The sequence below is a fragment of the Ooceraea biroi genome, chromosome 11, assembly GCF_003672135.1.
Source record: "Ooceraea biroi isolate clonal line C1 chromosome 11, Obir_v5.4, whole genome shotgun sequence".
Taxonomy (NCBI): Eukaryota; Metazoa; Arthropoda; class Insecta; order Hymenoptera; family Formicidae; genus Ooceraea; species Ooceraea biroi.
Window position 1 is genome coordinate 7434670 of NC_039516.1, and position 18173 is coordinate 7452842.

Here is an 18173-nt window from a genome sequence, read left to right on the forward strand (position 1 = left end):
ACACGAACGATTTTTCAGTTGACCACAGAACTTTGTGCCGGAGAATATTGAATTTCCGCGTGATATTTCTACCTTGCAACGATATTTTAATCTTTATTTGTAATTATGAGAAAAGCTTTTTCACAGTTGGATATACGCACAACATTATATTACGGAGTCCGCCTCTGGACGAGACGATCTAGGAACCGGTCGGAGGAATCTCGCGACCTCACAACTCGATTTTTGTCATCTGCGGTCCCTTTCTGCGTTTTGCTCGCTTCACTGATCTCTTCCTTTTCGCAGTATCCTCGTCCTTGCAAGTGGAACCACTACTTGCGTACGGATTAAAATAGCTCGGATCTCGTTCCGTGATATTCAGTTCCTGTTCAACCAGACGAATCATCGCGATGGTCGATTTGTCCAGCAGGTGACGCGTCTGATTAACGAAACTCAAGGACCAGTGTATCGTCGAGTTCCATTTCTGCCGCGCCCTCAGTATCCTGTGAGTGACGTTGGGTAGGTGCAGGATAACGTCCCCAAAGAATGCGGTGTTCTCGAGAATACTGGATAACGCTGCGACAAATGTGCAATTTATTCAAGATATAACAGACAGTCTGACTCGACACGTACATATATAAGATCGATACGTGCTAGTCTCAAACGGATATGTTGAATCATTTCGGAAAGTCATTAATGATTTTTACCGTCTCTCACATTGGTATCTTCCGGAAAAGAACTGTTCGACGAGAAACCACCTTTCTCGACGACGCTCCTACTCGATTCGATGACATCCACCATCTTCTCAGTCAGCACCGAGATCGTTTGATACAAACGATAGTTGTCCATCTTTAGGAGAGTTCGCACGGCTTCCATGTGATCTTTTCGTCGTTGCGCAAATAATTTCTCAACTGTATGAAGAGAGTTAAGGTATACGCGAGTACGAAATAAATCAGTAGCATTATTCTTAAAAGCATTTCTTTACATGTTGCATACGTTGCGTTTCGAGAAAAAGAAAGAGGAATATAAAACCTTTTAACTATAAAGAGGCAAAAAAGAAATAAGAGTTTGATGGATACACAGCTCCTCGTCGAGCTTCGATCTCGATTTCGACTCGTCAGTTTCCTGCTGCGCACGCGCGGTGATCGTCAACATCAGCACGATCGCAACGACGGCGACGCGAAGGGGAACGCGTGGCGCGTCCACGAGCGAGACATCGCGCGGAAACTGTCCGAGTGACTGCCAGGTACCCGACGATAATATCATCGAGAGAACTCGATCGTGCGGCTCACACGATTACGACGTAATTCGAACGTAACTCCGCCACGCTGCAAACTGCTTCGCTCACTGGCGACGCTCGCGCCGTCTGTCGACGTTGAGGTTCCTTCTTGTTCGACGAATCTCGTCGCAGCGTTCGAAATTGTTAAGTGTCATTGCTCATTAGCGGTTGATTCCGACACGTGGATACGCTGATCGGAAATCGCAATCAGTCGCGCGACGCTCTGATGACACCGCTCTCGATAATATCAGGATGCACGCGTAAAACGATCGGAAAACGTGCGTTTGTGCGTGAAGCTGGGTGTAACGAGCTCTCCTTGATATGCCTGTGCACCGTCCTCGGGATTGTCGGCGCTACATCTCCTAGTTCTTTCCAACAATCGAGTCCGTATTGACAATAAAAATGGCGACGATAGACGGCGAGACAAAACTCGATGTAAGTACTTATCATTTGCGATTCGTTGAACGTCATCGTACTCTGACGTCCGTTTTGTATTATTTTCCTCTTCCGATAAATATGTCTTAAAAATCTTTCTCAATTGTACAAGTAGAAATGTGTGTGATATTTCTGTTTCGTTCGACAGATGTACGATGACGTTACGTACGCTGTGGAACATGTCGAGGGTGAGATGACAGTAGGTACGAAACAGAAATCAACGCTAGGAGAGCCAGAGTTTAATACGCTAGATGAACCCATCAAGGACACAATTGTAAGTATACACGTTGTTGCTCTTGTTCGACGACTAGAACATTTATTTCATACGATGATGTATTATCTTACGTATAATTCTTGTCACTCTTTTTCTACAGTTGAGGGATGTTCGAGCAGTGGGCAAAAAATTTTTGCACGTTTTGTACCCTAAAGAAAAGAAAAGTCTACTGAAAGAATGTAAGTTTATATACCTAAATATATATTGTTATTATTAAAAAGTAAAAGTTGTCACATGTTTTTTTTCTCCAGGGGATCTATGGGGACCATTAGTGTTATGTACATTCATGGCAATGTAAGATATATCCACGCACAGATATCATTTCACGTATTGGATTCAACAAAAGTTTGCAGCATTAGTTTAATTAGAAGTTCCAACACAAAATTATACGTACATACATACATACTTGATCAACTACGTATGCATCGTCTTGTTCTACCACCATCTTTGTGGTAGTTTCATATGATTCCCAGAATTTATCTGATTTTTTCATTAAAAATAATCAATGTTACAGACTTTTTTGTTACTGTCCAATATTAGAAATTTATCAATTTACTATCGTTTGCTACCATTATTATTATTGTACTTATTATTAAAGGATATTACAAGGTTCCACCGACACAGCAGATAATTCAAACGATGGAGGGCCTGAATTTGCAGAAGTATTCGTTATCGTCTGGATTGGATCTATGGTTGTCACATTAAATTCCAAATTATTGGGTGGAAATATGTAAGTAGTACACGAATTCCGACTGTTGGCTTACTAATTGTCATCTCGCAGACATTGACGTTAAAAGATTGAAATTTGCAGATCTTTCTTCCAAAGTGTTTGCGTCCTAGGATATTGCCTACTACCGACTGCCATTGCATTAATTTTATGCAGAATCATATTGATAGCGCAGCAAACCACTCTTCTATTTTCCCTCAGATTCGCCATCACTTTGATCGGATTCTTATGGGCAACGTTCGGTGAGTACACATATTATTACATTTTTCTACGATTCACTAAATCAGGTCAATAAATCAGGTTTACTATAATAACTACAGACTGCTACATTTTTATTTGATTTTAATATTAATATTTTAGCATCAGTGGCATTTCTTGGCGATAGCCAACCTTCGGGACGAAAGGCGTTAGCGGTATATCCAATTTTTCTATTCTACTTTGTCATATCTTGGCTAGTTATATCACACACGACATAAAATGAAACATAATAATTCATCTGTCCCAAGACTACAGTACATGGCTTTAGGTTTCTTTACCAATTCCGGAAGACAAAGGAACAAAAGTATTTCCAACTCCCGCATCTGTGGACGTATATTCCAATATTGCGTTTTTCTGAGTAATACACGTACATGCATAGTAGCCAAGTATTTATTATCAAACTCGATATGTCAATTATAATCGTATCGTAGATATATATTTATAGAAATTTCAAAAAGGAAAAAATAACCGATACAAAGTGACACGAATGACCATCTTGCTTGTATCATTCGTTCCGAATTCGTGCACTTGGATATTGTTTTTTCGTACTTTAATGAATATTACTTTTTAAGAAATTTCGCACACACGATTTTAATCCTAACGTTGTAAATTTAAGACATTTCGACCGTGTGACAGAGACGTGAAACATAATTTGTATCGTTTTGTACATGTATATTATGTATATAAAATTACGTTTAAACAATATGTTGTACATTAATAAAAGGATAAGGAATTAAAGGAAAGCGTAAACTGAGAAAAATTCTTTTCACTCGTCTTACATGTATGAGAAATATCTTTGCAACTTGTGCAAGAGAGTTTTACTGTCGTAATGCCCGGGATACGCGTTCAACGATCTTTGTACCGCAATGTAACTTGTCTGAAGATCTCCAGCCTGTACACACGTATAAGCATATAACTTGTAATATTATTCTAAATATATAATTAACGTATAACGTATAACATATAATCAGTGTAATTACCTCGTAGGCTAAGTGCGCGCTATTAAAGTGTGCCTCATACACGTAATTAGCAATGTTTGCCGCTGCATGGAAATAAGTTCTCGCTGCGGTAACGTTGCCATTGCGCATTTCTATCACACCAAGATTGTTGTAAGCCAAACCGTGTCTATTGTCGCTTGTAATAGCTAGCCTCAAGCATTCTTCAGCCATTACCAGATCACCCAAAGTCTACAATTGCAGTTTATATAATTTCTTGGATTGACCTTGGATTGAAAGTTTGTGCCAATTAGCAATTTTTTAATACGTTTTTATAAGTTTTGCGTTATCGGAGTAATCGCTGATGTTTTTAACGTTTTAAGAGTTTAATTTTTCCTAAGAAAATCAGCACCAACTTTCCGGTGAATCGAAGATACATGGCGAAACGAGTTACGTACGATAGCGACATGGGAAATATTGTACCACACATCGGCTATGTTCTCATCGGTTGCGAGATTTAATGCTCTTTCGAAGCACGAGATCGTGTGATCGTATTGTTGAGCATAGAAGCAACAAAGCCCGAGGTTGTTGAATAATTCAGCATTGTGTACGCCCATCTGCAAGAGACGCCTGAAAGATGCGCATTATCATCGGTCTTGCAAGCAAAGTGCGCAACGTACAAGTGTTTTTAGTTCAAAATTCTCGAAGAAAAAAGGAAAAGAGAAATATTTGTCATTCATTGTACTTTCGGATTAGATCCGTACTGTCAAATCAGTTCAAAAAACGTACACGTTTACCTGTAATAACGCAACGCTAGCTCTGGCTGATCATTGTAAAAGTGATGCATGCCTATACTGGCGATCGCTTCGGTATGCGAAGCGTCCTCCTGCGCAATCATCTTGTAATATTTCATCGACATCACCGTGTTATTCAAGCCCTCGAATATGCGGCCCATTTCCGTGAGGATCGTAACATCGTTCGCGAAATACTCGAGACCGTTTTTACAGGTGTCTAGCGCAGCCAACGGTTGATCGAGCCTCACGTATACTCTGATCAATCGTAAAACCGTTTCGATGTTCTTGTGATCCCTCAATGCCGATTTGAATTGCTGCTCCGCGTCTCTCACTAGTCCCAGAGTATAATAACACTTGCCCAATTGAACCTTCCACCACCAATCTTTGTATTGACAAACTTGCGTCGCTTGCACCGCCAAATCCAGCGCCTGCGACATATCGTAGCTTGCAGTTTTGAATTCAGTACGTCTGAACGCGCGACGAATTATATATATATATATATATATATAATATAAAAAACTCACGTATCTCGCATCGTGTTCATGATAGTATATGTATTCGAACAACGGTTTCGCTATGCTTCGTTGATTAGCGTATTTCGTTACATTTAATCGTGATAATTGTATGAAAGGCCCACCGGGCTCCGTTAACATCGACGCTGTGCCGAGCCTTGAAAAGTGAGCATCCCGTTTAATTTTCGAACGTTAACGCGATAGATGACATTACCTAACACTGCGTCCCGAGCTTGCCGTAATTGGTCTTGCAGTCATCGCTGTTCTTGGCGTTCGCAACGCTTGTTCCATCGATCGAGACATCGCCGCCTGAGTGGCGGGTCGCACTACTCCGGTAACGGGTCTACCTTTAAAACATCAATGTCCGATTTTCTTTCGAACGTTCGACGAAAATTTAAGCTTTCTTTTGGCAACTGTAACGAACCGGATTGGGATTTAGGCCGCACTCCTTGACCGGTGTAACTCGTGCCGGGATTTTTCAGGGAAGTTCCCGGCCTGGGCATCGTCGATATCGCATAATTATCTAACAAAGTCTCCGCGATTCCTTCCTCTTCGCCTTCAATGTCATCCACGTAGACTTGCAACGTTAACGCACGCATCTTTAACGTCCATACAGCCTAGTGATACAAGAGTGACAATTATTTTTCAAGGAAATAACGAGGAATTGTATTACCTGATCTAACGGATTTTTTCTCAATAAATCCGTGCATATTGCTGCACACGCTTCGTATTTCTGTCGACCGAACAAGCTCAAAGCTGTAAACAATTCCATGTTCGACGGAGAATACCTCGCGATAAAACGTTCTTACGTCTATGCCGTCTATCTCTATACTCGTTACACAGAGTATACAGAGTTATCGATTATTCCCTCTCTCTTCCATGTTACCTACTTCATACAATGATCGATACGCGTGCGTAATACATAAGCGATTGGTATTTGTTCGTAATCAATAATCAGTTGATATCAAAATATTGATAGGTCCATTTAGTAGATCCATTTAGTAGAAAATTGTAGTCGCGATGGAATTTATTGGTAAAAATCATCCGAGGTTAGTGCAAAAGCTCACGTATTTAATATGAAATATCATTCCATAGCATTCTCCGCAACATGTTGGAAAACTGGTTTTTAATAAGAAAAGTCGGGACTCTTGCGATAGATTACTCTTTGGAGAAACAACACCTTCCACCTACGAGGATACTTAATTTTCACCCTTAATTAATCCTTAGGACAGAAGCGCGAGTTTTCGCCGAGGCTGTTATCTGACCGTAATTATTATCCTCTATGCGGACAATCACATTCTTTTCATTCATTATATTCTCTCGGTTGCAAGAAGGAAAGGTACGTATTTCTTCGCAGCGTGTTTAAAGGTCCGATCCACTGCTACAACCGATACGATCGTGCTGCCGGATGTCCAAATAGCGTGCACCGGTTCGACCGAATGCGACCCGAGATTTTACGATACTGCCGCAAACAAATTCGATCTGTACTATTACTTCAGTACGAGCATGAAGGAAGGATCGTTCTGGGTGACACGAGTGGATCTGTCATGACCTTTAATCCCGCGGAGAGAGGACCTTTCAAGCAGCATACCACATGTGACACTACCGTTCTTCGTTACGATGCGAAAACGATTAATTATTATTACGTGTCAAGTACATGCCAAATATCTCGTGTGGAAAATCATTTTTATTACGGAAGCCTGCGAGCACTCGTCTCAATTGCTCTCTCTGCGTTTTCGACGCGACGGCAGAGAGAATGCGATACATAAAAGCGTGGGACGTTCCGTCCCAGAAGTGCATCCGGGTACGGGATAAAACGTTTCTCTTGCCTTCTACGTTGCTACTATCACAGCGCGTGCATAAAGCTAGGATAACAAGTAAGAAAGAAAATGTCGTAAATTTCTAAATAGACATATACCACCAAGTGAGCTGACGTTCACTCGTACCACGATCATTGCCAGTACGATGCTCGCTGTTCTCGTTTGCGAGCATGTAATCAACGAGGGGACCTCATCCGGATGGTTACGCCCACACCAAAGGCGTCAGCCGTATTCTCTACAATCGCCTCTTTAGAATGGTATTATCGTCGCTTCTTTCTCGTACTCGCCGCAAGTCATCATCCTTAACGAAACACCCTGTCGGTACGTAGATTATTTCTACTGGACTGCATTCGTGCATCATCGTTTGGGATCCTTGGTCCGGACGGCGTTTACACGTTTGGCGTCGCACGCTCATGCGATTACGCGATACGGGCAACACGTCGACATCGAGATCACGGCGGCGCGTTTCGACAATTCGGAACGGTATTTGGTAACCGGCGTTTGTACACGCGAAATCGCGTCGGCTGACCGTCAGTGGTATGCGAGACGATGGAAATACTGGCTCTCAAAACGTTAAAAAATTATATTCATTTACTATCCGTAGCGAAATTACGAATGTTGTATGGTACGAGAATCGAATTCTGTGCTGCGGCTGGAACAAACACGTTACCGAATTCGCGCCTCTCGAGTCGGGTATTTGTAAAAAGAATTGGACAACCAGCCACACCGATCACATCTTGTGCTCGTCCGCGAAACTTGCTCAGTTGCTAGCTACTGCAACGTATAACGGAGAGTTGGTTTTTTGGAGGATTGAAACGGGTCAGCCTTTAAAAAAGTACCAAGTGATCGATGTCGGTAAGAGGGAGAAAATTGTTGAGCAAGCGTTTGGAACATCAAATAAGATCGACAGGTCTATCGTTCCGCGGAACAAGTAATTGCTTAATTCTAAACTTAATTATAGTATGGGATTTTTCAAAGAAGCAAAACTGATGTTTCGTGAGACAGAAAGTTTACTCCGTGCGTCCATCAAGAGTCAGCGTTGAACGTTATTCGCGTGGTTGCCGTACGTGGGATGATTTTTTTAACCACGCGAGAGGCAAGACCGAACGTCGGTACGCTGTTGCTCGCGCTCGACTCGGGCTTGGTGCCATCCCGCGGCAGGAATTCACAGAACAGGCGACCGCGCCACTTCATTAGCTACTGATTCTGAAAATTAATTTCTCGGTAACCGTCCTTAATTTGAACTCGAGGATTCTTCCCTACTACTGACATGTCTCTCTTTGCAGGCCACAGCATAGGATACATAAAAGTCTGGCTTCTTTCAAATTACATGCTACCGAATCCGCCAAAGGTATGCGTGCCATTGCTAACGCTGAAATTCCCATTCTTGTGGAAAGATAAAACAGATGGTGGAGCAAAAAGAGCGGTACGGAATCAACCGCTGCCGCTCTTGCCGTCATCCGTACGCGGTCATATGCAGGGAATCAGTTGTCTCCAGGTTATTTCTAGCGCGCAAATAATACTCGGGTACTCGGTGTGTAAACCACACAATAAAGATTAAACGCTGCATCGTGACACTAAAAACTTTGAACTTGAATTGCAGCGGTAGTGCAGATCACACTGTACGTTTGTGGAGTTTCGGAGGTCGTTACTTATCGACGTTGGGCACATTTCGAGATTGGGTGCCAATCTTGCCTACGATACCGGTAGAAAAATATTTCGATGATATAGGTAAAATACACAAATTTATATACATATATATATATATATATATATATATGTATGTATAATACTCGAATCATTTTATGATAAAGGTGCTTCATGGTGGCATGAAACGAGTACAAATTGAAATTGAACAAGAGCAGATAGATATTCCGAAAGAAATGTTTCAAGGAGAACGACGCGTGCTGTATGGTTTAATAATTCTGTGCTCGAGAATTATTATGCATCGCAATTGCCTAGCAAAATTTATCAAGGATATTCGAGATTGGATAATACCTTATCACATGTGAGTGTATGCTATACGATATTTATTCTGTTGCGTACTATTAGCATATTTTGAAATTATTTTCAGACTCCAATTTATACACATTTATCAACCTTCTCTCTACAACCTACAAAAGCACAAAAAACACTTCTGCTTGGAGAGAAAATGGAACTTGCGTATGAATTTTCATTTTAACCGATTGAAAAAGCTGTCATACAAAGCACATAAAGTGTTTTCACAATTTCAGTAAAAAAGTGTATTCGAGGAGAGCAAAGAAACCCATGCGTTTTCTCAATGGAAAGAGATAGACAGCTAAAGAGATGTCTGCAAAATCTTCGTAACTGGAATTTACAAAACGCAAAATATATTTGTAAAATGATATATATATATATATATATTTTACATATTAGCAGCATGCCCTGATTAAAAATTCCTGGGACAGCAACGCTCGTATTCATATAAGAATATTTTTCAGTCACTTTACTAAAATGGACCATTACAGGTAGTACATATTACACGTTTTAATATCTTTCCTCACCCAATACACCCAATACCTAATACAATAATTATATGCGAATAATGATTACTATTATAAATAACTAAAGAAGAATAAGCATAAATCAAAGTATAAGAATGCTACATACATTATTATTACACTTACGTATTCTCATACTCTTCGTGGCACACGTACAATTCAAGTAGTTTATTGAAATATTAACCATTATAGCAAACAACATGCGTCAATGCGTAGAAATGAAGTAGTTTCCTCTGAGCGCGCAAGTGCGACGTTAAATTTACAAAAATTCTACTCAATTTCCATCATGGAGATACGTGGTGGTGTTTTCCAGATCGCACTGGACGTACGCTTCAACCGGGTTCTATCGATCCCGTGGAACATCTCGGTTAAATCTGGCGTGCACTTACGACAGTCGAAGAACTTGTAAACTATTTCTTCAGGAATGTATCGTTGCAACGCAAGTTGTACCTTGCGAACGTGTGCTGTGAATTGAAAGAAAAATCATTGAAAATCAATCCGAGTATAAATTTATATAGCGTATTTTCTTGGCCTACGCCTTTCGATAATCGACGATCATGTAAAATATCGCAAATAAGGCATATGTATACATAACAATACGTACGTTGCGCCCAGTATGGTACCTCATGTTTCGGTCTATTTTCATCATCCGACTCGTCATCATCGGGTTCACTATCTAATATGTAATTTGTCGCGCCCTGATGCTTATTATTGATTTGTTGCTTGTACTGCAAAACATCAGAGATTGATAGTGACGTTATCGCGAAGAAAGTTAGCCATCTTAAAAGTTAACTCACTTTAGCTTGAGCCGCAAGCATCTGATTTTTCTGTCTCAACGCTTCAGCAGCCGCTTGCTGTTGAGCTCTCGCTTCCGCTTCCTTACGTTTTTCAGCTTCTTGCTCTCGACGCTTTTGTTCGGCGAGCAAACGTTCCGCTTCTTCTTGTTCTTGCAGTTTCCGCAATCTCTGTTGCTCCTCCAATTTCCGACGTTCCTCCTTCTCCTGTGCTCGTTGCAACAGAGCCAGTCGTTTCTTTTCCATCTCCTCCCGTACCTTCTCCTGCATCAGCAGAGCTAATTTTGCTTTTTCCTCCCTTTCTCTCTCGGCCTTTTGCCGTTTCTCCACTTCCTGTTTCTCCTTAGCTTCTCTCGCTAATTTATTCTTCAGTTCCTTCTCCTGTCGTTTTCTGAATGAAACAGACAAATAAATCCAATTAATGCAACTCACTCACTTCTACTCGTTTCTCGCAATGCGAAATTCGTCATCTACCTTCTCTTTTCCTCCGTCTGTAATCTCAATGCTTCTTCTCTCTTCTTCCTTGCATCCTCCTCTTGTCGTTTCTTTTCCTCCAACTTGTCCACCGAATTCGTTTTATTGATGCTTTTTGGAGGTGGGACAAACGAATCTACGCTAGTAATGATATTCGCGCGTGACGCAGTTAAAGCCTTCGCATTCTAAAATTAGCACATGTGCAGAAATTTTATGTAAAATATTATAACACCGTGTCAAAAAGTATAGAAATAAAAATCTCACGTTTACAAGATTTTGAGCGTTCAAAGGGGTATGAAGACGATTCACCGACAATGGCTGCATTATTTTCATTTTGCTTAAAGGCGTCGTTGTCTTTTGCTGTTGCGTTTGCTTCGTTGCTTTATCGTTATTTAATTTATCGTTCAAAAGTAATTTGTTGATACGTTCTGGCATTGGTTCCTTGTTCTGAAAGAAAATAGCCTTTTTATTATTTATTACGTTATTATACATTATTACATTTTATATATAAATTAAAAAAGTGAAAAATAAAAATGTTTAATAAATGTGCTATCGTATATAACTAATCACAGATGCTCGTCGACTTACCTCTTTAAATTCAACATTTTCTTTCTTCTGTTTCGCTAACGAGATCTTCTTGGCTTTTGCAAGTGACTTACGAGCTAATATTAGCGTAACATTCTTGTCCACGTTTTTCGTGTCTACTTCGGATTCTGCAGCGGTCATTGCACGAGTTTTTGTTCTAGTTATCCTCATGGGTACATCCACATCGACTGGTTTTGGACTGTGCATCACTGCTTGCTCAAATGCCTCGACCCTCTTTTTCACCGACTCTTTTGCATAAGGACTAAATAATGCGTTTGATTTGTACGTCATCTTGCTTTCTTGTACAATTGCATCTCTCAAGCGTTCCCTCACTGGTGTATTAGGAATTTCATCGTCACTAGATGATGATTTCGCGCGTTTTATTTCGCGGATTTTATTATCTTGTCTCTTCTCAGGCTGTTTCTTTAATTTCTTTTCGGCAGGTGATTCGTCATCTGTGATTAATCCGTTACAGTTATCACTATATTGCTCATTAATTTCCTTATAGGTCTGTGTACTGTCCCGCAGTGCTTTATTACTTCTCTTTTTTGGATTTCTACTATTTCTCGCACTCGACGCTTTCTGAATTACCACCGTTTCATTTAATTTTCTGTTTTGTGGTAATTGCTCCAACATTACCACAACATTTAACATCTTTTCCGATGCAGAAACAGAACTGTACTTTAACGTAGAATTCATAAGTGGAGTAGGCTTCCCAATCGCATCCTCGTACATCGACAGCTCCTCGACGTCATCCGTGTTAGAAGCAACGATCGTATCATTTTTCTCTTTGTCGGCTTCTGCAGTCCGAGGAGTTTTAGAGCTCGATCTACTAGTAGGCCTACTAGAACGTAATAATTTCGGCGACTTAAAAGTATCCTCTACGTTAGTAGATCTTTTACTTTTCACAGTCATTTGCTCAATGGATCGAGTAATTTGTCCAGATTTTTTCTTTGCTGTTTTCCTCGCAAGTGATTTCGTTTCCGGCAGATCTGCATCCAGTTTACTACATTTAGCATCGCTTTTAACATCATCTTCATCAGAACTGCTCGTTTCCGACTTTTTTCTTTTAATCTGGCCTTTTCTTTTTTCCTAATACCACAAAATAGCCACAAAATCATATAATATATGCAAAATAAATAATCCTCTATAATTTGTGACACACGTCACGTCACGTCACGTCACGTCACGTAATAAAGATCAATAATGTACTTACTCTCTTTGTAGAGGTACTGTCATTATCGTCACTGGATAGCTTCTTCTGCTTAGCACCAAGGATAAGGGAGCACTGTTTCTTGATAATATCTGCTGCTCTCTTAGACGCTACTCTTTTCGATTTGTTTGATAACTCGCTCGTCTCTTGCTCCTCCACATGATCGGTTGAACGCTGAGAGTCTACCGATGTACGTTCTTGTTGAAATACTTCGTTTTCTGGTATAGTTTCGATACGCTGAATTACTCTCTTTCGTAGCAATTTTGGTGTCTTGGTCACAATCAAGCCAGATGTAGGTTGTGACAATTGGGCAGATAGAGCTCGCAAGTAATCCAAACTATCCTCGAGATTCTCATTGAGTCGCTTGGACGATTCAACGCGACGATTGTGAATGCTGAGTAAATCGTTCACAATTATGTCTCGGATTTTATCCTCCGATTTAGTGTCCATGGTGAGGCCGGTTAAAGAACGTTTCTGATTTCACGAGAAACACGATGTCTATTGAATGTTTACCTAGACGTAACACGTATTTTTACTTGGACGACATAATACGCTCGAAATAATATTAATACTCGATGAAGAACCAAACGAATCATACACCGAGCGCGGACCGCGGACCGCTTCTTGGCGGGCTCATTGAGAATCGGTTTCACCAAAGCACGGAAGTAACGACTTTTCTGTTTGATTTGAATCGAGACTGTTGGCGACATCTGTACGCGCCTATACATATAATACGACCGAGGTTTGTTCTTTTTCGCTGCACTTCTGGGCACATTCCTAAGGGCTCATGCCCACAGGACGCGGTAACGCGACGGCCAATCACCGTCTCGCATTTCTGGTAATACTAAATATATAACTTCGATATTACCAGAAATGCAAGACGGTGATTGGCCACCGCGTTGCCGCGTTAGCCCGTACTTTTTGAGAACGCTTAATCGATTGTGCAACGGTTAGGTTTTTTGAACGCACTCTGAATTCTACAAGATACTTTCGATTCTTTTTCTTCTTTTAAATAAAAAGAAGAACACGTGTAGCTGATCGCGCATTAAATTTATTAAAAGTTACGCGCGCAGTGTTTATATTCAACTGTTGCTCGTTTTATATCGCTTGCATCATCTGTCGATAAAACACGGTACAGCAAAGAGGAGAGATGTAGAATTTTACGTGGTGCACGACAAACTAGTAGAAAACAGCAATTCCAGATTGAATATATAAGATTGACGTCGATGGAAGCTAAGTAAATTGTCGGACAGATAAATGGTTCGTATTTATTTCTCGCACAGCGTACTTATTTGTAAGTAATTGAGATTAAATTTGTTTCAGAGCAAGTAACAGTCAGGATCGTCGTGTACGATACGAACGTAGAGGACGTTTTGCAATCTTGACGGCATTACAGCCCTCATGAATTTAATGATACTTTGACCGATCACTTTGATCGAGACGTTTTTCACTGGATACGCAAAGCGAAGAGGTGTAAAATTTTATGTGCCGGACAACAAACTGGTAGTCGATCAGAAAGAAGCAATTCCAGTTTGAATACATCGGACTGACATCGATGGAAGCTAAGGAAATTGTCAGACAGATAAATGGTTCGTATTTATTTCTCGCACAGCGTACTTATTTCTAAACGATTGAGATTAAATTTGTTTTCAGATGAAATAACACTCAGGATCAATGTAGGGGAGGACATTGCTTTGACCGAGACGACGTTTTCACTGGATATCATCCGCCAGTAGAAGAGCGTGGTATTTCATTTGGCGCGCAACAAACTGGTAGCCGAATCGGAAGAAGCAATTCCAGATCAAACACATATCGGATCGACATGGACAGAAGACAGTTTAATAGAAATTGTCTGTATACTATTTATTTCTTGCTTTTCATACAGCGCAATCTAAGAGTCTATTGCAAATGATTGAGGTTAAGTGGCAGTCAGGATCATCGTCAACGTATACATAGAGAACAGTTTAGAGCAGTCTTAGTGGCCTCGTAAATTTACGAAGCGATACTTTGACATCACTTTAACCGAGACGTGGCTATTTCTTTCTTTACTTTCTTCTTTTTTCTCTTTGTTTCGTGCGTTTCTTCCAATGGAATCATTGGACAAAGAAGAATTGAGCAAAAAATCTAAGCGAAGTTTCGTACAAGCTTGGCTTAAGGATGATCGTTATAAACAATGGATATGTGCAGTATCGTTCGATGACACTCTCTATCATTGCACTGTATGTAATAGAAATTTTTCGTGCAACGCATCACATGTTTCCAGACACGCAGATTCTGCGTGTCATCGAAAACATTTAAAAAAAAGCACGTCATTATCTAATGACGATGACATTAATGTACAAAATAAAACGTTAACTAGACCAGTATTTAAAAACGAATGGCTAGATGTAAGTAATTTTAAACTATGGTTACGTGAAGTTCCGGATAACGAAAGTGTATGTTTTTGTGCAATTTGCGATAAAAGCTTTACTGCTCGTTTATCGCAGATTCGTCGGCACGCAGAATCTCAAAATCATTTAAACACGTGTAAAAGGAAAGGTATTGAAACGAGCGAGGTAAACGACGATATCAATACCGACGATGAAGATGAAGCTCTTTTAACGTTTGATGCGCGTAAAAAAACAGCGGAAATACAATTTGCCGCTTTAATTGCAGAAAAAAATATACCTTTTCAAACTGCACAAGACATTTTGAACTTTTTCCAAGAAATAGGACAGGAACCTAAGGTGTTGAAAAATATGAACATGGGTCGAACGAAATGTAGCAATATAATTTCCAACGTTTTGTGTCCGGTCGAGATCGAACGCGTCGTTAACAAGCTGCAGAGAACAAAATTCTCCATTTTCATTGATGAAGCATCTGACATCTGCAACGAAAAATGGATGATATTGTTCGTCCGATACGTTGATCCTGAGACATTAGATATTCGCTCACAATTATTGAAATTGATCAACATTGATACGGGAGATTCCAATGCCGACAACTTATTCCATACATTTCAGTGTGAAATGAAGAAACTGCAGATTCCCTTTTCAAATATTATTGCCTTGTCGTGTGACAATACACCCGTAATGACAGGGAAACATTTATCTTTTGAAACTAAATTGAGAGGGATGTGCAAATATTTGTTAACATTTCCATGCCCGTGCCATTCTTCCGCATTAGCTGCGCACGCTGCATGTGCGAAGATACCGTCATTTTGTGAGAGGTTTCTGAAAAAGATAGTTAATTATATTAATAGAATAAATCATTCGAAACATTCGGCAACTTTTAACGAGTTTTCTGATTGCTTTCAAGAAACGTATCGCAAAATTTTAAAATTAAGTGACACGCGCTGGATATCTCACTACATATGTGTCGAAAGACTTCTCGAGTCATGGCATACAATTCAATACTTTCTGCAAGAAATGATCGCGAGCGATAAAACAAAATCTGCAGAACATCTTTTGTCGATGATGGAAAATGCAGAAATGAAAGCTTATTTTCTTTTCGTTAAACATATCTTATATCTGTTTAACGAATTTAGTGTATTCTTCCAATCTACAGAAACGAGGATCCATTTCTTGCAAATAAAATCAGTTAACTTTCTTTTCCAAGTCTGCCAAAATTTTATTAAAAAGGATTATCTAAAAGATATAGCCACAAATATTAATTTTGCACAAAAAAAAATTCAAAAAGATACGAATGAGATTTTTCTTGGATCAGAATGTGAGGAATATCTCAACAATTTAATGATAGAGGGTCACATAGATACAATTACAACCATTCGACAAAACTGTTTACAATTTTACATCGTTGCTGCACAAGAAATACGTAAAAGATTGCCCATTACAAATGATTTTTTGAATAATTTACAAGTTTTTGGAGCATCTATGTCTCTATTAGATGATAATAGAGAAACATCGTTCCACCATGTCTCTTTCGTTGCGAGAAATCTTGGTGGCTTCGATGAAGAGTACCTAAAAGAAGAGTGGTTTACTTTACCAACAGATTTTACTACAGAAGAAAAAAAGAGTATGGCGGCATTAAATTTTGACGACATGTGGAAAGCAATCGTGCAGCGCCAATTGCCAAATAGTATTTATAAATATCCCAATTTGAGAAATATTCTCAATGCTGTTCGATCATTTCCTAATTCAAACGCAGATCCGGAGAGAATGTTTTCAATCTTAACTGAATTAAAATCCAACACACGTAACAAGCTTTCTTCGACATGCGTTAATGCTACTTGCGTACTAAAATCAGCGTTGAAAAACAGAGGCGAAACAGGTACTAGTGTAATAATAAACCGACCGCATTTGTCTCGTATGATGTCTGACAAATTATATCCAACTTTTCCTACAAAAAAGAAAAAAGAAGAAAGTAATTCTACTTTACACGATGCAAATGAAATTGCTGGTTGCTCGTACGAATAATTGCAGTTTCTATGCTTTTATCTGGAATACGACTTTTAATTACACAAATATTATAAAACGAGAAGAATTTAATCTGGTTTTAATGTTTATAGGGTGTCACAGAATAACTGCACCAGAAGAGTTCTCGAATCAAAGAAAATCACTTTTTTCTTTACGAAACTTCAATCCGAACGATAGTTTTTAAACGAGAGCTATTTCAAGTTACTGGGTCGCGTGCCAGTCAGGAGTCGAGGCTCGTGCCGCATCATCAAGTATCACGTGAGTGGTGGATGGAAAAATTGTTTAAAAGGATAATTGACGCTGGCACACCAATATGATAAAGTTAAAAACTATCATTGGGTTTTCGTAAGGGAAAAAGTTGTTTTCTTTGCTCTCAGGAATCTTTTGGTATATTTCGCGCGTGATTATTCTGGAATACCCTATAGAAGCGCGCGTCTCACATTGTTGATTGTAACGGACATTATTGTTTCATATATTTTAACGTTCAGTAGCACCAAATGTTTTTCCATAAAATGAAAAATGTGTTATATTCCATTTGTTCATATTCATTACGTTTTAAAAAATATGTATCTTAATAATTATATTCCTACATTATGTATTTTGTAATAAAGATAGTTGATATTTTGTGTCATAAGGTTTGTAAGGAAAATTGCTGCTGCGATGTTTTTATTGTAATAGATGTAACAACTAGTATGGGCACTCGGTCATTCGCTCTGCGTCGAACTCTTCCGCGCATCGCGATTTTTGTAGCGACCAATGAGACAATTGTTGCACGTGTAGTAGTGTAAAATCAGTGAGTGTGTGACACGCTTTAACGAATCAAACTGGATGGCCTACCAAAACTATGGTGGAATACCACGTATTCGAGAACGAAAAGATCAAAGGGCCGACAGAGAGTGCCCTTACTAACTGATAATCGCGACAAGGGAAGGTATCGTCCGACTGAACGATTATTTTCGTGCGACTTGGATATGTTCGGCTTTCCATGACTGCATATTTTTCCTCTCTCTCCCTCGCATTCACTTACTCGTATAATTTGCAAAACGAGAGAGAAAGTGCATTAAATTATCAAGTAATTCAAGTAACGCTAATTTTTAATTCACATAACGAACATTCAAAATATTTTATTGTATATAAATATTTTTTCGAAAAGATGATGG

General features: G+C 39.6%; 6 protein-coding genes across 8 annotated transcripts; 3 read left to right on the plus strand and 3 right to left on the minus strand.

The window, feature by feature from the left end:
• Nucleotides 1–71: 71 nt before the first annotated feature.
• LOC105275783 (coiled-coil domain-containing protein 134) lies at nucleotides 72–1273 on the minus strand. The gene is made up of 3 exons (XM_011332885.3): nucleotides 1056–1273; nucleotides 684–887; nucleotides 72–552 (listed from the first exon to the last, which is right to left on the minus strand). The coding sequence occupies exons 1-3, from the start codon at nucleotides 1240–1242 to the stop codon at nucleotides 209–211; spliced, it is 735 nt and encodes a 244-aa protein (XP_011331187.3). The 5' UTR covers nucleotides 1243–1273; the 3' UTR covers nucleotides 72–208.
• Nucleotides 1274–1318: 45 nt separating this feature from the next.
• Nucleotides 1319–3699, plus strand: LOC105275784 (protein YIPF6). The gene is made up of 7 exons (XM_011332886.3): nucleotides 1319–1690; nucleotides 1839–1964; nucleotides 2065–2143; nucleotides 2216–2258; nucleotides 2563–2694; nucleotides 2776–2933; nucleotides 3052–3699. Exons 1-7 carry the CDS (start codon nucleotides 1658–1660, stop codon nucleotides 3165–3167), a joined length of 687 nt encoding a protein of 228 aa, XP_011331188.1. The 5' UTR covers nucleotides 1319–1657; the 3' UTR covers nucleotides 3168–3699.
• LOC105275785 (tetratricopeptide repeat protein 8) lies at nucleotides 3605–6046 on the minus strand. The gene is made up of 8 exons (XM_011332887.3): nucleotides 5864–6046; nucleotides 5615–5807; nucleotides 5405–5537; nucleotides 5203–5347; nucleotides 4682–5106; nucleotides 4343–4514; nucleotides 3930–4136; nucleotides 3605–3841 (listed from the first exon to the last, which is right to left on the minus strand). Exons 1-8 carry the CDS (start codon nucleotides 5960–5962, stop codon nucleotides 3725–3727), a joined length of 1491 nt encoding a protein of 496 aa, XP_011331189.1. The 5' UTR covers nucleotides 5963–6046; the 3' UTR covers nucleotides 3605–3724.
• Nucleotides 6047–7108: 1062 nt separating this feature from the next.
• On the plus strand, nucleotides 7109–9173 carry LOC105275787 (WD repeat-containing protein on Y chromosome). Its single transcript, XM_026973617.1, has 5 exons — nucleotides 7109–7331; nucleotides 8297–8537; nucleotides 8614–8741; nucleotides 8825–9018; nucleotides 9085–9173. The coding sequence occupies exons 1-4, from the start codon at nucleotides 7265–7267 to the stop codon at nucleotides 8857–8859; spliced, it is 471 nt and encodes a 156-aa protein (XP_026829418.1). The 5' UTR covers nucleotides 7109–7264; the 3' UTR covers nucleotides 8860–9018; nucleotides 9085–9173.
• Nucleotides 9174–9462: 289 nt separating this feature from the next.
• On the minus strand, nucleotides 9463–13274 carry LOC105275781 (inner centromere protein A). The gene is made up of 7 exons (XM_011332883.3): nucleotides 12602–13274; nucleotides 11389–12477; nucleotides 11065–11247; nucleotides 10801–10985; nucleotides 10330–10717; nucleotides 10137–10260; nucleotides 9463–9996 (listed from the first exon to the last, which is right to left on the minus strand). Exons 1-7 carry the CDS (start codon nucleotides 13046–13048, stop codon nucleotides 9803–9805), a joined length of 2610 nt encoding a protein of 869 aa, XP_011331185.1. The 5' UTR covers nucleotides 13049–13274; the 3' UTR covers nucleotides 9463–9802.
• A 271-nt stretch (nucleotides 13275–13545) lies between these two features.
• On the plus strand, nucleotides 13546–17662 carry LOC105275780 (protein FAM200A). Of its 3 annotated transcripts, none has more exons than XM_026973550.1 (3): nucleotides 13546–13858; nucleotides 13906–14187; nucleotides 14252–17662. In XM_026973550.1, exon 3 carries the CDS (start codon nucleotides 14686–14688, stop codon nucleotides 17011–17013), a length of 2328 nt encoding a protein of 775 aa, XP_026829351.1. In that variant the 5' UTR covers nucleotides 13546–13858; nucleotides 13906–14187; nucleotides 14252–14685; the 3' UTR covers nucleotides 17014–17662. The 3 variants fall into 3 exon arrangements, with proteins under 3 accessions (XP_026829351.1, XP_011331184.1, XP_011331183.1); XM_011332881.3 differs by having other exon boundaries at nucleotides 13547–13858; nucleotides 13922–14187; XM_011332882.2 differs by lacking the exon at nucleotides 13906–14187.
• The last annotated feature ends 511 nt before the right edge of the window (nucleotides 17663–18173 follow it).

What these genes read in the sequence shown, in the direction of transcription:
- LOC105275783 (XM_011332885.3), bottom strand. Translation starts at nt 1,242, where the DNA reads ATGATATTATCGTCGGGTACCTGGCAGTCACTCGGACAGTTTCCGCGC. An exon ending in GAAGCTCGACGAGGAGCTGT is followed by an intron (nt 888 to 1,055) that starts GTATCCATCAAA and finishes CTCTTCATACAG; the next exon opens with TTGAGAAATTATTTGCGCAA. An exon ending in AGATACCAATGTGAGAGACG is followed by an intron (nt 553 to 683) that starts GTAAAAATCATT and finishes CATTTGTCGCAG; the next exon opens with CGTTATCCAGTATTCTCGAG.
- LOC105275784 (XM_011332886.3), top strand. Translation starts at nt 1,658, where the DNA reads ATGGCGACGATAGACGGCGAGACAAAACTCGAT. An exon ending in GAAAAGTCTACTGAAAGAAT is followed by an intron (nt 2,144 to 2,215) that starts GTAAGTTTATAT and finishes TTTTTTCTCCAG; the next exon opens with GGGATCTATGGGGACCATTA. An exon ending in AAATTATTGGGTGGAAATAT is followed by an intron (nt 2,695 to 2,775) that starts GTAAGTAGTACA and finishes TGAAATTTGCAG; the next exon opens with ATCTTTCTTCCAAAGTGTTT.
- LOC105275785 (XM_011332887.3), bottom strand. Translation starts at nt 5,962, where the DNA reads ATGGAATTGTTTACAGCTTTGAGCTTGTTCGGTCGACAGAAATACGAA. An exon ending in GAAAAAATCCGTTAGATCAG is followed by an intron (nt 5,808 to 5,863) that starts GTAATACAATTC and finishes TTGTATCACTAG; the next exon opens with GCTGTATGGACGTTAAAGAT. An exon ending in GCGCGCACTTAGCCTACGAG is followed by an intron (nt 3,842 to 3,929) that starts GTAATTACACTG and finishes ACGTGTGTACAG; the next exon opens with GCTGGAGATCTTCAGACAAG.
- LOC105275787 (XM_026973617.1), top strand. Translation starts at nt 7,265, where the DNA reads ATGGTATTATCGTCGCTTCTTTCTCGTACTCGCCGCAAGTCATCATCC. An exon ending in CTTAACGAAACACCCTGTCG is followed by an intron (nt 7,332 to 8,296) that starts GTACGTAGATTA and finishes CTCTCTTTGCAG; the next exon opens with GCCACAGCATAGGATACATA. An exon ending in AAAATATTTCGATGATATAG is followed by an intron (nt 8,742 to 8,824) that starts GTAAAATACACA and finishes TTTATGATAAAG; the next exon opens with GTGCTTCATGGTGGCATGAA.
- LOC105275781 (XM_011332883.3), bottom strand. Translation starts at nt 13,048, where the DNA reads ATGGACACTAAATCGGAGGATAAAATCCGAGACATAATTGTGAACGAT. An exon ending in AAAATGTTGAATTTAAAGAG is followed by an intron (nt 11,248 to 11,388) that starts GTAAGTCGACGA and finishes ATTTTCTTTCAG; the next exon opens with AACAAGGAACCAATGCCAGA. An exon ending in ACGCTCAAAATCTTGTAAAC is followed by an intron (nt 10,986 to 11,064) that starts GTGAGATTTTTA and finishes TGCTAATTTTAG; the next exon opens with AATGCGAAGGCTTTAACTGC.
- LOC105275780 (XM_026973550.1), top strand. Translation starts at nt 14,686, where the DNA reads ATGGAATCATTGGACAAAGAAGAATTGAGCAAAAAATCTAAGCGAAGT.